Genomic DNA, 16,075 nt, shown 5'->3' on the forward strand with positions numbered 1-16,075 from the left:
AGAAGGATAAAATCATAAAGTGTAAAATCATAAAGGATGTGGATAGGAGGACGTGGACCATTTCTGATATTCTAGAAATCAAGCATAACTGAGGCATGAAGTAAACAAATTTAGGGAAATGTGATAGAGGAAGTAGTAATCTAGTGGAATCTGCTAATTCCCAAGAATTAGGATAGGATGAAAATGCAAATAGCTTTAATCACCCAAAATCCTTTCTGGAACAAAGCAAATTGTAAATAAATGACTTTAGGGGGAAGTTGACAAATCAGACACTATTGTAGGAAACAAGGAATGTTAGTATCGAGTCTCTAAATTTCTATGGCTTGATGTTTCTCAACAGGTCCTTTTGTTTTCCTTTTCAGATAATTAACCTGGGTTGGATGCATCATAAGTTTAAGAAATATGGAAATTCTCATGTTTTTATATTTGTCTCTACCTAAAATTTTTTCTGTACTAGCTGCTTCATGCTTATTCAATGCTCTTCTTGAATGTAAACATTGTAATCTGATTGAAAGACAGTTACCATGGAATATTTAATATTTATTTATAATCACATATTTGGCTGAAGTAATTTATAATATATCAGTATATATAAAATAAGCAAACCAAATGTAGCTAACTTATTTCCAAAGACCAAAGAGTGTCCAATTTAAAATAAAAAATTGAGATGTTCGCTAGATTTTTTTTTTTTAAGATTTTAGGAGAAAGACAGTGTGTGTGAGCCAGAAGAGGGACAGAGGGAGAGTGAGGGAGAGAATCTCAAGCAGAACCCACCCCCATCCCCACCCCATCCAGCTGATCACAGTGCCTGACATGGACTCAATGTCAAGACCCCGAGACCATGACCTGAGCCAGAATCAAAAGTGAGATACCAATTGACTGAGCCACCCAGGTGCCCTAGCAAGATATTTTTTAAATGTGATATTTGAGTCTTTTATTATTAAGATCCCAGTGTATTATTATCTGGATTCACATCATGGCTATAAGAAAAGTCAGACCACATAGCTTATTACTTAGAAGACAAGAAGAGAGTAAGTGTGGTCAATGAAAATAAATAGACAACCTTAAAGCAACAAGAAGCTGAAAAGTATAATTGCCCAGTTTCATCAAATCTGAGGCTAAGGCAAAAAATAATTGCTAACAATGGAATTATGTTGTAAATCAAGGATATTTGGGATATTATAATTAGAATTTCATGGATTTTTCACCTTTGTTAGAGTCTAAAGGATGGCATCAAATTGTTTTTTTTTTTTTTTGCTTTTTTCTTGATTTCAGTACAGAAAACATAATTTTTCAAATAATGGATTACATCTACATTCAATATCCTTTAATGGATTTGTAGGGGAAAACTTTTTCTTAGCTATCCTTTCAGAGAGTTGGAGGTCCATTAAGAAATAATTTTGTTAGGTAGATTTCTCTATTTTTCAAGAATGTGATTAGAATAATTTAACTCAACTGATATGTACTGCCTGCTGTATAGTAAAAATGCTAAGAAAGTATAGGCTCTAATCAAAATTCCTTGGCTATAGTCCTGTGTACCTACTAACTGCCTTAGTGACTGTACATATTGTTCAGTGGTGCCCGCCTCATAAGGTTATTGTGAGGGTTGGATGAAATAATTATATAAATCACTGTGCCCAGTACTGGAACATGGAAAACTCTCCATGTTAATTCTTATGATTGTTAGTAATAAATAGATTGCTTACTTTTAAAAGCTGTTAACTTTCTGGGTGAATAAGATTTAATAACAGGCCCTTAGTGTCTATACTCTGGACATAATAAGTCCGCTTCCCCAATGTGGGTTAGAAGGCGACCTATAAACTCACAGCCATCTCTGAGCCAGTACACCCCTGCCACACACACAGTACAAGCAAATGAGATGTTTAAACTAAATATATTCACCCACTGTGCTTGCAGAGAAGCCATTAAGCTGAAGAAACATTTTTTTTCTCCCATAGAGAATGAATTCATTTTAATAGACTCTGAATTTTAGCTTGAGACAGCTTAGTGAAGTGCATTGTTTCCCCTGAGTAATGTAGGAAGTAGGATTTCAAATATCACAGTGCATTTTAGAAGATATTAGCTTACAGGGCTTTAAGATACTAGAATTAGCAGCAAATGTTTGCTGAAGGGATTTCCAAATCTCTGTTTGATAGGACACTATGACCTTCAGAAATGTTCCAACACCACAAAGAAAAGTGTAGCTTACTGTTGACTCAGATAGTTATAAGCGGTCATATAGAGTGAATAGAAACCTGATGGCTTCCCTTCCTAAGTCACAGGACTAGCCACAATGTCATTAAAATATTTAGATCAGGGGTACCTGGGTGGCTCAGTGGTTGAGCATCTGCCTTCAGCTCAGGTTGTGATCCTGGCTGGGATCCCGACTCGATCCTGGGGTGGGGTTCCACATCGGGCTCCCTGCTTGGAGCCTGCTTCTCCCCCTGCCTGTGCCTCTGCTTCTCTCTCTCTCTCTCTCTCTCTCCCCCCCGCCTCTGTCTCTCATGAATAAATAAAATCTTTAAAAAAACTGTTAGATCATACCAAATTGAGTCTTTGGGACATTAATAATTTGCATAAATTTGCTTAAACATTCCCCATCTCTAAACCTATTGGGCAGATCATTTTAATGACTAACAATACAGCAAAGTCATTTAACATGCAACATATGCTTAAATTGTAATCAGCTTTAAAAGTTCCATAAGCTTTCATGTAAGCTTTTCTCAAGAGGATTCTACAAAATAAATATTATAACTATATATTTTAAGTGAGATAATGAAAGAGCAGAGAAGGTAAGGAATTCACCCAAGGCCATTCATATGGTAGACAAATCTAGAATTCAAACCCAAGCCCATTTACCCATTTTTCCTCTACTACCAAGTGCTTCCACAATGAGCTTAAAAAGCACTTCAAAATAGTTATGTAGTAAGAGGTATTTTCTATCATTTCCATGCCTAGCTAAAATTAGCACTGGACATTCCAATTGAAATACCAACTGTAATACCAATTTGGTAAAAATCCTTGGGAAAAAAATAATTGAACCTCCTTTTTGAAGAAAAATAATGGTTAGGAGCATCTAGGTTTACCAGATCTGAAAATATTCTAGAGAGTAACAGTTAAAAGTTTGGTATTAAAGAAAAATTAGGCAGATAAATTAATAATTAATTAATAGTCCAGAAATAGAAATAGGCCTAGAAATGCATAGAGAAATCTGGTGTATAATAGGAGTGGTATTTTGGGAGTGAAGGGAGTGATGGAATGTTAACAAACTGGGACTGCTTGTTGTTACAAATGGCAACAAAGAAACAATAAAAGATGTATTTTACCTACTTCCATAAAAAATAATAAATCCCAATGGATCAAAGATGAAGAAGCTAAAACAAAAGCAGAAAAACCCATTAAAGTTCTAGAAGAAAACATGGATTTGTAAAAATAAAAATATTGGTGTGACAGACATCTTTGTATGAGTGACACAAGAAGCCATAATGATGCCATGAGAAAAAATAATTGGAATTTTGATTATTAAGAAATGTACATTTTATGTATGGCAAGATAGCTAGCTACACTGATGGATAGAGTCAAAAAATGACAAGAAAATTTCAAGACATCATATGTATTGAATATGTAACATACTTTTTGTATAAAAATTTTTTTTAAAATAGAAAAATAGTACAATATGAAAAGGCCATTAATGGAAGATGTATTTAAAATGACTAATACACAAACCAAGAAGCTCAGTTCAATTGCTTTCACATTTAAGGAAATAAAAATAAGTATTATGAGACATAACTTGTATCTGTCAAAATATCATGAATTAAAATGTTTAACAGTATCTTGTAGTAGGAAAAGAGGAAACAGAATTGTTCAAATACTTTTCAAACACTTTTGTTCAGAGTATAAATTGATAGAGAAAAATTTGACAATATCTTTCAAAATTTGAAATGCACAATAGGATTTGGGAATTTACTGCTGGTAATATATTCTACAAACACACTACAACAGATATGCAAAAAGTTTGGTTATATTTATTCAGCATCTTACAATAAAACAAAATGAGATCAATTTAAATCATCAAGAGTTCAATTAGTATGTTATATTCAAACAATAAAATACTCTATGACTGTTTAAAATAATGAGCTAGACATTTTTGTTTATAAATTTTTTATGATATGGAAAGATATAAGCAAATAAAAAATGCAGAAAAGAGTATATATTACCCCATTTGTGGTTAATTTTCATGAATATGTATAGCAGATTCTGGAAATACATACAAAAATATATTAATAGTCATTTTCTCTGGGTATTGGAAATACGAGATAAGAGGGAACTTCGGTTTTACAACCATCTGTAGTGTTTGATGTCACATCATTAATTTCTTTGTATTACTTTTGTAGTAAGAAAAAAAAGTAGTAGCAACTTAAATAATGAATTAGCATCAATTTCTTATATTTCCTTCTAGATAATAACAACAGAGTGAAGCTGATAGCTGATGCTAGCATTCCAGGATCAGATTATATCAATGCCAGCTATGTTTCTGTAAGTTGCTATTTGTTTATGTTGGTTTTTTTTCAGTTTTTTTTATGATTTTTATGTTTTGTTTCTTATAAAACAATTGCAATGTTGCAATTTACCAACAATCATTTCACTAATAAGTAACAGATATATAACTTCAAGCTAAATATCCCCAGGCCTTTCCACTATTTAATGTTTGTCAGTGTATTCTTTGTACACACGAGGTCTGTCAATCTCTATTACAAAAAAAAAAGTCAGTTAGTTATGTCCATACAATATAAAAATTTTATGTTCTTCTTGCCATCTAGATTTTCAGTCCTTCAAGGCGACTATGATGTCATGTTCTTTTATCCTCAGCTGCTTGTAGAAAATGCACTGCATTGTAGCTGCTCAAAAAACATAAATGAACCAATGTGAGTTGAATTGTGACATAGCTATTGTACTCTCTGGCACATTATAGATAATAAATCTTTGGTGCATTGGATTAAAAATTGAGTGAAATCCAGGTATTTTAGGAATCTCTCTCTCTCTCCTTCATCTTCCCTATGGCTCTTTGACCCTCTCAGTGCCCATCACTATCACAGGTACATAGAAACTTTAAATGCACCCGAGACTTCTACTCGGGGTGACACAATCATGGAATTGCATTTGTGGTTATTTGATTGAACCATTCACCTTAGAACTGTTTCTGAAAATATCCTGATAATTAGATGCTAGCTTCTTTTGGCATTGATTCACTACTTCCTCCTAAGGCAGATGATTCTATCGCTGAATAATTCCAATATACAGCTGTTTAAAAAAAAAAGAGGAAAAAAGAAAAAGATATGCTTTCTTATATTTCCACCCACTGGCTTCAATTCTAACATACAGCATAGTTAGCCATCCTTATCAGGGTGTCTGTACAGACACTTCAGGGTTTCCTCTAGTGCCTACAGTCTTTATTCTTTTGTTATTCACAGGTCACCACTCCCAGTCCTGCCATTTGGTCCCTGTAGGACTCTGCTTATAGGATGCTCCATCCTTTCTCCATGAACTTAACTTGTTCTGTGTCCCATTCACTTGAAGCCCCTGTTAAGGGGAAGATTTCATTCTAAATTCTATGTTGGTTGATAATGACTCCAAAATTGCAATCATATATTGGGTCCTATTGTGAAAGGAAGACGTAATGGGAGAATTTAAGATTTCTTGCTAGGGGAAATGAGGGAGGACTTGGAGAAGTTAAAGCATCCTTTGAATTCCAGCCTATTTTTATGCAATAACTTTAAATTCATTTTGAAAAACCACACACTTTTTCTATTGTGGTGACATCTGTTAGTCACTTATCAAATGATTGATTCCCTTGAAAATGTATTCTTTTATAAAGATTTTGGTGAAATCTTGGGCTTACTAATTTTCATCACAGCCTAAATTCTATAGCATGTTGAAGTTTTACTTTGATTTACAGAATGATACATATATGCATTTCAATTTAATCAATGTGCTAATGATCATATGTTTTGTGATATTATAGAACAGGGCAAGGGCAAATGGTTTTATAAGTGGTCTATTGATTTGTACCATTTTTATTCACTAATAAGCATGTACGAAAGAATAATTCACCTTCTCTAATGTTCAGCCAGAGATGGGATGACAGTACACAGGATATGAGTATGATTAGAAAGGAAACTGACAGTTTTAGTCGGTGTAACTAAACCACACAGATTTACATAAACAGGAATATTCATGAACACTCAGTAACCCCTCTAAATATTATAGGTTGTCAGGAAACAGCCATAAGAAGATGATAATGCAGGGTGAGCAATAAACTAAGAATTCTGAATATATCCTGCTATAATCAAGTGATGTTGTAATATAGTAAATCTTACAACAAAGTCACTATGACCCATATGTAATGATATGCACAATCAGTACTGAGCTGCATGGTAAGAGGCCCAGATGGAAAGCCCTCTACGTTAAGGGAGATTTCAGAATTGGAGTGGAAGTATATTATTGCTCTCAGCTTTTAGGTAAATCTCCTTTGCTTGGAATGCCAATGCTTGGTCTTCTGTTATCTCCTCCACCACCAAACACTTGAATTATCTAGAGCCCAATCTTTGAATTTACTGTTTTGTTCCAAATTAATTTCTTTTGATAATTTCATCCATTTTTGTGTTTTAACTGAAGCCTATGTGATGATTACTTTCAAATGTATGTCTCCAGTTTGCATCTCTTCCTGGATTCCAAACTTATATACCCAATTGACTTTATGATATTCCCACTTGAATATTTAACAAGGATTTCAAGTTTAATATGTACATAATGGATTCCTAATTTTCCCTTCAAATCTGTATATCCCAAAGTTTTCCCCATCTTCTTTTGAAGTTTTTATTGATTCTTCTATTTCTCTTATACCCAATATCCAATCCATCTGTAAATTCTCTTGACTCTGTCCTTAACATATATCCAGATTTTACTACTCCTCACCATCCCCCAGCTATCATTGCAATAACCTTCTAGCTATTTCCCTCCTTTCACCTTTTAACCCCAATAGGCTGGTCTTAGAGAAACCAGAGCAAAGCTGTTAAACCATACACTCCCTTTGCTCAAAACCTTTCAACAGCTTTGGTAAAAACAAAAGTCTTGTAATTACCTGCCAGGACCTAATGCACCCTTATCCTTCCTCCTTTCTTCTTTCTTATGTCATCTTCTAGAACTGTCCCCCCCTCATTTACTCCACTGTAGCCATATGGTGTTCACAGAAAATTCTAGACACACTTTTCCTTTAATGTTGTTACACTTGACTTTCTGTCTGGAACGCTGTCCCCCAAATCCTGCAGAGCTTACTCCTTTGTTTCTTCAGGTCTTTTCTAAGAGATCAGATCACCGGTGAGTCTTTTCTGAACATCCTATTTTCTGAAAACCCTCTCTCATAGAACTTACCACTTTTAAAAGTTCTATGTAATTTGCTTATTTCACAGACTTATTAATGGATTTAGTAGCTACCTCCCCCGCTAGAATATAAAATAAATGAGAATTGGAATTTTCGAGTCTTTTGTCAGTGATGAATCCCCATTTCCTAGGACAGCCTGGCACACAGTAGGAACTCATAAATATTATTTCAATGAAGGAATGTACATATTTTAATACTGCAAATAAATCCACCAAAATATAAATGGTACTTCATTCTGGATAGTGGGATTGTGATTGAATTCCACATTCTATTATATATTTTACAACTAGTATATTGTTATGTATTGCTCAAAAACTAAAAAGAAAAATACTGCATATATAGATGTTGATTTAATGTTGTAATTATATCCTTTAGGGATACTTATGTCCAAATGAATTTATTGCCACTCAAGGTCCATTACCAGGAACAGTTGGGGATTTTTGGAGAATGGTATGGGAAACCAGAGCGAAAACATTAGTAATGCTAACACAGTGTTTTGAAAAAGGACGGGTAAGTTATTTGAAAATCTTTTCACAAGATGTTATTTTGCAATTGCTTTAATATATGTGTGACAATTTCAGCCAATACTGTGAGTCATCAATAACTTGGACATCTATAAGGCAGTTTTAATTTTGTAGCCATAACTGTTATATATATATCAACGTAACAGTAGTTCTTACGACTGGTGATTTTCCCTGAATACAGATCAGATGCCATCAGTATTGGCCAGAGGACAACAAGCCAGTTACCGTCTTTGGAGATATAGTGATTACAAAGCTAATGGAGGATGTTCAAATAGATTGGACCATCAGGGATCTGAAAATTGAAAGGGTAAAAAAAAAAAAAAAGACAAGGGGGGGAACATAGTAGTAAATATGAATGCTCTAAATATCTAAAAGTAAAATTAATTTCTAGAATTGTCCCTTGCAACAACACCTCTATATTGAACAGTACTTTCCTATTATTTTCTAAATAGAAGTTTCTGTTGGTAGCTGACTGCAACATCTATGTCACTGTGTTTAATTCCAAATCTCGTGGTTAAAGTTTATATTAACCACTTAGCATCAAATTCTTAGGTGGACAAGGGAAAAAAAGAAGAAAACAACTAGAGCATTAGGTTTTTCCTTGATGAAGAAACTGTAATATTTAACTTGAAACAGGAATTTCCCTAGTCAGTCATCTCTTTCTTCATCTACATAATTTGATTTTCTATTTAACCCAGAACGAGTACAGAAGATGCAGTATGAGATTCCACTTTATCAGTTTGTATCAAAGCCTACACACACAGAAAATGATACAAGGATCTTTTTTGCTTTCTGGCATTATCAGACACTCAATACCTGTGTTCTGAATAATAGGTGAATGTGCTTATTTAATTTTGGATCAAAATTATTTTAAAATCTACTATACTGTGCTACCAAATATTGCTCTATGTTTAAATATAAACATTCTATATTATCATATGTTTGCAAGTTTTTTTTTTATTATTTCCAGTCATTCCAAAAGGTAATTTGCTTTATAGTAGCAATAGTAGAAGATCTGTCTTGCAGAAAATCATGAAAGACAGAGTTTCTTCCGTTTGGTAAATAGTCGTTTTTAAAAGATCACCTTCAAAATGTAGGACATCAGCTACCGTAAACCTTCACTGTGGTACTTTAATAACGATATCATGCTTCTTTAATCTGTCACATTACGTAGCATGGAGATTGCATGACTGTTCGACAGTGTAACTTTACTGCTTGGCCTGAGCATGGGGTCCCTGAAAACAGTGCCCCTCTGGTTCACTTTGTAAAACTGGTTCGAGCAAGCAGAGCCCATGACACCACACCTATGATTGTTCACTGCAGGTAAGGAAGAGATTTTCAGAACCTTAAATGAAATTAAAAATGATCTTAAAAGCCAATGTAAAAGCCTTTTTATTATCATGATACCGTTGATTATTTTCTGGCGGAATGTTAATGTTGCTTCATTCTAATTTCCAGTTTTTGGATGTTTTACTGGTTAAAATGTACCAAACTATAGCTTTATTAAAGTTTAGATGGCAAAAATAAAATGAATAGGGAAGGTATCTAAAAGCGAGCAATCAAAAAAAAAAAAAGAAAAGAAAAGAAAAGTGAGCAATCTTACTGGTAAGGGACTTTTCCCAAACTCTTTTTTTTAATAATAAATTTAATTTTTATTGGTGTTCAATTTGCCAACATACAGAATAACACCCAGTGCTCATCCCGTCAAGTGCCCCCTTCAGTGCCCATCACCCATTCACCTCCACCCCCACCCTCCTCCCCTTCCACCACCCCTTGACTGGATTATGCCTTTCAAAGGAAAGTCTTTAATTTTTTTTTAATTGTAGCCCCCCATTGATGTATGTGTGTGTCTGTGTGTTGGATTTAAAGATTTTTACAAATAAACATCTGATCCTTTATTATATCAATTGGTATTAGTCTACAACCATAATTAAAAATCTTTTCTTAAAAGCAGATTTTTAGATTTGAGTTGTAAAGAATAAAAGAAAATGAAATTTAAAATAAAGACCAAATTAAGTGACCAACCCGAGTGTGACAATAATTTTTTACAAACTTTAGTTACTTACATGTCTTCCTTTGACTAGCTCTTTGAACATGGTTAAGGGAATATAACTATAAATTGAAGTTTTTCTCTGCTTTATTTTCATTGGTATTTAATACTCTAAGAATAAAACTCAAGGTTGTTTAGAATTCAGAATTTTTCTGGACAGATTGATTTGATTGTTTTCTAACATAATAAATCTAAGTAAGTCTCAACTTGAGTCTCTTCAACCATTGGTTTATAAATTAGAGAAAAAGTAGGTTATGATACACTATTTTTGTGAACCTGAGTGGCTCAGCCATTTAAGCATCTGCTTTTGTCTCAGGTCATGATCTCAGGGTCCTGGTATTGAGCCCGACATCCGGCCCCTGGCTCTTCTGGGGGCCTGCTTCTCCCTCTCCCTCTGCTGCTCCCCTTGCTTGTGCTCATGCTCCCTCTATCAAATAAATTAAAAAATCTTTTTAAATAATACACTGTTTTATGATTTCACTTACATGAGATATCTAGAATAGATGAATTCATAGAGACAGAAAGTAGAATTGTGGTTCCCAAGTGACTCCAGGGAGAGCGAGAAGGACAATTATTATTTAATGGGTACATTATTTAATTAGTTGTTTAATGAGAATGTCTGTTTGGGATAATGAAAAAGTTCTGGAAATGGATGATGGTGACGATTGCACAATATTAAGAGTGTGCTTAACACCAACTGAGTTGTGTCCTTAAAAATGCTTAAAGTGGTAAATCTTATGTATTCTTTACTGCAATAAAAAATTTAAGAACAGTATCTTGGTCACATTAATAATTAATAAATCATTAATTTCAATAATTCTAATAATTTATACATTTTCTAATAGGTATCTACTAAAATTAATGTGGTTAAAGATGTAAAAAGATATTAATCCATCCAGATTTTTTACTTTTATTTAGAGGAAAAAATCACTATGGAATTTAAATTATTATATATTTCCCAGGAGTATTGTGAATTTTTTTTAAATTACAAGGGTAATACATAAATGCTTGCTCATTATAAAATATCTAAATAATGCCTAGATTTAAAAAGTATATAGAACAAAAAGTAAAAGCGTTATTTTTACCCTCCCAATTCCATTTCGCCTCCCCATATGTAACATTTTCAACAGAATAGTATATAGTGCAAATAGAGTAACAGTCTGTTTTTAAAGTCAATGATTGCTTTTAAGCTGGATCATTGATGATTAAAACCTTTAATAGACAGTAGCTGCCTTCAGCTTCTCTGTGTCTTGCACATACACTGCACTGCCACTAACGTCTGTTAGAAAAGTACCTAATATTACCCTTGTGGCCTCAAAAAGAGTAGAGAGCAGATAGTAAAGTGTAGTAAACATAGCGTCTTGTATAGACTTGTCAAATCACTCATTGTACACCTGAAACTAATGTCACATTGTGTATCAATTATACTTTAATCAAGAATAAAAAAGAGAGTCTCCTTCTTTGTGATTAAAATGGATAAAAGAGATCAGGAAAAAAGTATGCTCATATTAATAATTGTCTTTTACATTTAAAACCGTGTACTAAATTTTTATCTCTAACTCCAACTTCTCACCTCAACTTAGGCATACATTTCACTTCCAGTTCAATGTGACGACCTGAATGACCGTAAAACTCTTAAAATTTGATATGCCTAAAACAGAACACTGGATTCAATCTCCAAATTTCACTCCTCCTTCTCATCCCCCATCCTGGTAAATGGCAAATCCATTCTGTCTCCTGCCAAAACCCCGGAGTCCTCCTCCACTCTGCTCTTCCTTTCAGGGTCCACCTGCAGCCCTGCAGCAGATGCTCTGATGCCTCACTTGCCCCTCTCACTTCCCCACTGCACTCTCCCCACCCTGGGCTCCTTGCTCTTCCTCAAGCCCACAAAACCTGCTCCACTAAAATCTGTTCTCCCCCCACTCCCTCTGGCTGCGGTGCTCCTCTCCCAGACACCCACACTGTGTGCCTCCTTATGCAAGTTTCTTTCCAAATATTACATAATCAGAGACACCTTCTCCTTAACCTGATTTATCTTTCTTCATAGAACTTATTACCACCGGGCACATTCTATGCATGTTTGCTTATTTGTGTCCTGCCCTTCTCTGTCCTCTACAGGGTCAGCTCCATAAGTGCAGGGACTTTGTAGTATTGTTCAAAGCTGTACCCCAGATGCCTAGGACAGAGTCTGACACTCAAGATATATTGAATGATATAATGACAGATAACACTGTTCGGTATATGTGTATATGTGTTACCATCATCAAATTATGTTGTAATGCTCATTATTTCTTGTATGGTTGAATCATGGGATATTGCTAAGATTCGACTATTTCTTACTTACAAAACCGGCACTTCAGTGTTGTTCAAAGTGACATTTATAAGACTAGGTGACCTTCCAAATGTCTTTTGTTGTTCTTTTTCTATTTACTTCTTATGTTAACCATTCAAGTACCAAGAGTCTTGTCCTTCTGATGGGAATTTCTGCATAAATCTTACCAAGTTTAACAATTCAGTTTCTATGGAGCACGTACTTGTCCCTGGGTGTTAAACTAATTTCTTAAAAGGAAACCGCTTTTCAGTTTATTATCTATAGGAAGAAAAAAAAACCCTAATAAATGAAAGAGAAAAGAGCACATGAGAGATTGCCAATAAGATGCAGAGAATATGCTATAGGGCTAAACAATGGGCATTTTTAATGTTTAGCATTTCTATTGGTAACCAAAAATATGTTCAATACAAAGTTTCTTAACAAATTTCTAAAAAGATTTTATTTCTTTTTGTGAGACAGAGCAAGTGAGAGAGAGCACGAACAAGGGGAAGGGGCCGAGGGAGAGGGACAAGCGGACTCCCTGCTGAGCAGGGAGCAAGGCCACAGGGATCAGACCTTGAGCCAAAGGTTATGACACTTAACCAGCTGATCCACTCAGGTGCCCCAAGAATTTTCAACAATTTTTTAAAATTCTCTATACTTCTCCAGCTACACCCCTTATAATATTATGAAAAAGGAGGAAAAGTGGTTTAAAAAAAAACTCAAACATTTGATAGAGTGCCAAAATTAATCATCTTGATCTCTCTAGACACTGTTGATAACAGTACAAATCCAAAGACACTCCAAAACAAATTTTCCTCTAAAGAAGAAAAGGACTTGTGTAGAATTTATTACTACGGTAGTTCTCTTTCTTTATTGCTTGCTGTCAATTTGAACAACCTTTTGTTGAACAATGTTCATGTGGTTTTGCCCTTCCTGCAGTGCTGGAGTTGGAAGGACTGGAGTTTTTATTGCTCTGGATCACTTAACACAACATATAAATGATCACGATTTTGTGGATATATATGGATTGGTAGCTGAACTGAGAAGTGAGAGAATGTGCATGGTACAGAACCTGGTAAGATATCTAAAAGTGTGTGCAGCGTCAGTTCTGGAACTTCTCCAAGGGAGGATCTTAGTGGCAGCAGTCTGGTTGGGCTTGGACGTGAAACTTTATTTGCATAGCAGACACTGTTTTTCTACTTTATAAAGGGGTTTGAGAAGGGCAGGCCACGGGGCCCAGTCACCCCTCAGCACTGTTCCTGACTGCTCCTCCTAGCTTGTTTATACTGATAAGCATATAGAGAGGAATTTAAAAATTGATCTGTTTTTAGTATTTGGCAAATTTGGGAAGCTTCGTAAATGAGTCGAATCAAATTCTTTTATAAACATGCTAAATGTTATGTTTGGGAAAAGCTTAAAATATTGACCATTACGGGGTTCTGTGTATTTCCCTTGTCCATTTTTATTCCTATTGTATATTAATGCTAATAACAATTGTAATATCATCTAATCAACTAATTCCCTGGGAGTTTTTTATTTGGTTGTTTTGGTTTAGAGGCAAAAATATTTATAAAATATATAGATTTTTCTTCATTAAAAAAATCACAGGGATCCCTGGGTGGCTAAGCGGGCCTTTGGCCCCAGTTGTGATTCTGGAGTCCTGGGATCGAGACCCACATTGGGCTCCCTGCTTCTCCCTCTGCCTGTGTCTCTGCTTCTTTCTCTGTGTGTGTGTCTTTCATGAATAAATAAATAAAAATCTTTTTAAAAATCACGCAGTATAATGGTAACAAGACTAAAAACCTTATATGAATGTCTAGTGAGTTCCATATTCTATAATAATCCTTTAGATATATTATCTTATTTAACCCTCTATTTGTAAAGCAGTGCCAATAAAACTCATCAACAGACTAGTTTGCTTTGCTTTACAAATAGGAATGCAGAGGTTCCATTCAGAGAATTTAAGTAATATTTCAAGATTATACAATTAATATTTCAGGATCAAAATTCAAGCCCAAGTCTGTCTAACTATAATATATAAGATGTTTCTATCTGTATGTTTGGATTGGTATTTCTATATTCTTCAAATGGAAATTTTCTCACAGTAAGTATACAGATCAGCTGTAATAGTATTTTCCACAATACCTACTGGAAAACACATATAGCATCACAGTTGTTAAAATGTAAAAAAATAGGTTCTTTGCTAAAATAAGTTTGAAAAGAAGTTAAACTGATCTTAGAGTTTCTTAAATCCTCTGTACATTGACACAAATGCAGAGCCCTTGTGAACATCATTTCCCAAATTTATATGATTGTGAGATCCTCGAACCTCATTTGACCCCAGAACCTATAATGCCACATAGGGGGAACATTAATGTTCTTAGGAAAAAAGCTGCTCTAGACCAGACACATCTAGACTTTGTGGACTGCACGTCCCTTTCAGGAGGAATGTTTGAACATTCAACTCTAATAAATCTATATTTATTTTTAAATGTAAATTAAACAGTTATGTAAATTATAAAACATACACAAAATGAGAAATCAAAAAACATGAGATAAAGATCAAGTAAGCAATATTTTGAAATCTTGCTAATTGTGATGCCTTCATATCATCATTAAGATAATGATACTTGGGACGCCCGGGTGGCTCAGTGGTTAAGCATCTGCCTTCAGCCCAGGGCGTGATCCAGGAGTCCCGGGATCAAGTCCCACATTGGGCTCCCTGCATGGAGCCTCCTTCTCCCTCTGCCTGTGTCTCTGCCTCTCTCTCTCTCTTTCTCCATGTCTCTCATGAATAAATAAATAAATAAATCTTAAAAAAACAAGATAATGATACTTGACACAAGATAATTCTGTTTCAATAGTGATTTAAATATATATTCTAAATTATTTATAAGTGTCTAAAAAGTGATCTAGCTTTTTGTCAGATTTCATTACACTGTTTTTACCTCATAGAATGGCTATAAGTTTATTCTAGAAGCACAAAGAATGTCAGCCCTGCCATTTCCTTGTCATTCATTTGGGCTTCCTTGTCATTCATTTGGGCTTACATGATAAATATTACCTTCAATCCATAGTCTCTTTATTTATTTATTCATGAGAGACAGAGAGAGAGGCAGAGACCCAGACAGAGGAAGAAGCAGGCTCCACACTGGGAGCCTGTTTCAGGACTCGATCCCAGGACCCCGGGATCACGACCTGAGCCAACGGCAGACGCTCAACCACTGAACTACCCAAACATCCCTTCAGGAATCTTTTTTGAGCCACTTCAATTTTGTGATGGTTAGGCAAAACTAGGTAATGTTCATGTGCATTCCTTTGTATGCTGAAGGGGAACAAAGGAGTGAGGTATCACTCTTCTCTTGGAATACTTCAGAAATGGAATATAACTTGTGACCAGGGTTGACTTCCTGGGTGTGCAACCTGCGCAATCTCACAGGGTCCCGTACTCAAAAGGACCCTGCACTTGATTTAGTGTTTGCTGTCACTGTCTTGAAAATCTTTAATGATTTTTGAGGGAGGAAACTCTCATTCATTTTGAAGTAGACTCACAAATTAGGTAGCTTGTTCTCAATATAAGGGTTCCTATATCGATCCAACTATTAAATATTATTAAAACCCAAATTCTTTCTTGTTTTTGTTAACAACAGGAATAAACAGCGTGCTAATGTTTTCCTCCCATGTCCCTAGATTACTCCTGTGCACAGGTGCCCAATATTCTTGACATTGATCAAGATAGGTTGGCT

The 16,075-nt window shown here is 34.9% G+C and overlaps 1 protein-coding gene and 1 long non-coding RNA gene across 8 annotated transcripts in view; one reads left to right on the forward strand and one right to left on the reverse strand.

Moving 5' to 3' along the window:
* Nucleotides 1-16,075, forward strand: part of PTPRQ (protein tyrosine phosphatase receptor type Q) — a 208,709-nt gene that overhangs the window by 172,494 nt on the left and 20,140 nt on the right. For 6 of the 7 annotated variants that reach the window (XM_055342067.1, XM_055342066.1, XM_055342068.1 and 3 more), the window contains 5 exons: nt 4,460-4,536; nt 7,817-7,951; nt 8,147-8,272; nt 9,140-9,288; nt 13,269-13,404. In XM_055342067.1, the coding sequence (XP_055198042.1) occupies nt 4,460-4,536; nt 7,817-7,951; nt 8,147-8,272; nt 9,140-9,288; nt 13,269-13,404 (623 nt within the window). Of the gene's footprint in view, nt 1-4,459; nt 4,537-7,816; nt 7,952-8,146; nt 8,273-9,139; nt 9,289-13,268; nt 13,405-16,075 lie in introns of those variants that run through there. The other variant, XR_008666689.1, reaches the window with a different exon arrangement.
* The window catches only part of LOC129520857 (uncharacterized), a 72,473-nt gene that overhangs the window by 27,928 nt on the left and 28,470 nt on the right, over nt 1-16,075 (reverse strand). The window lies entirely within an intron of this gene.

Source organism: Nyctereutes procyonoides, unplaced genomic scaffold (genome assembly GCF_905146905.1).
Source record: "Nyctereutes procyonoides isolate TBG_1078 unplaced genomic scaffold, NYPRO_anot_genome, whole genome shotgun sequence".
Classification (NCBI taxonomy): domain Eukaryota; kingdom Metazoa; phylum Chordata; class Mammalia; order Carnivora; family Canidae; genus Nyctereutes; species Nyctereutes procyonoides.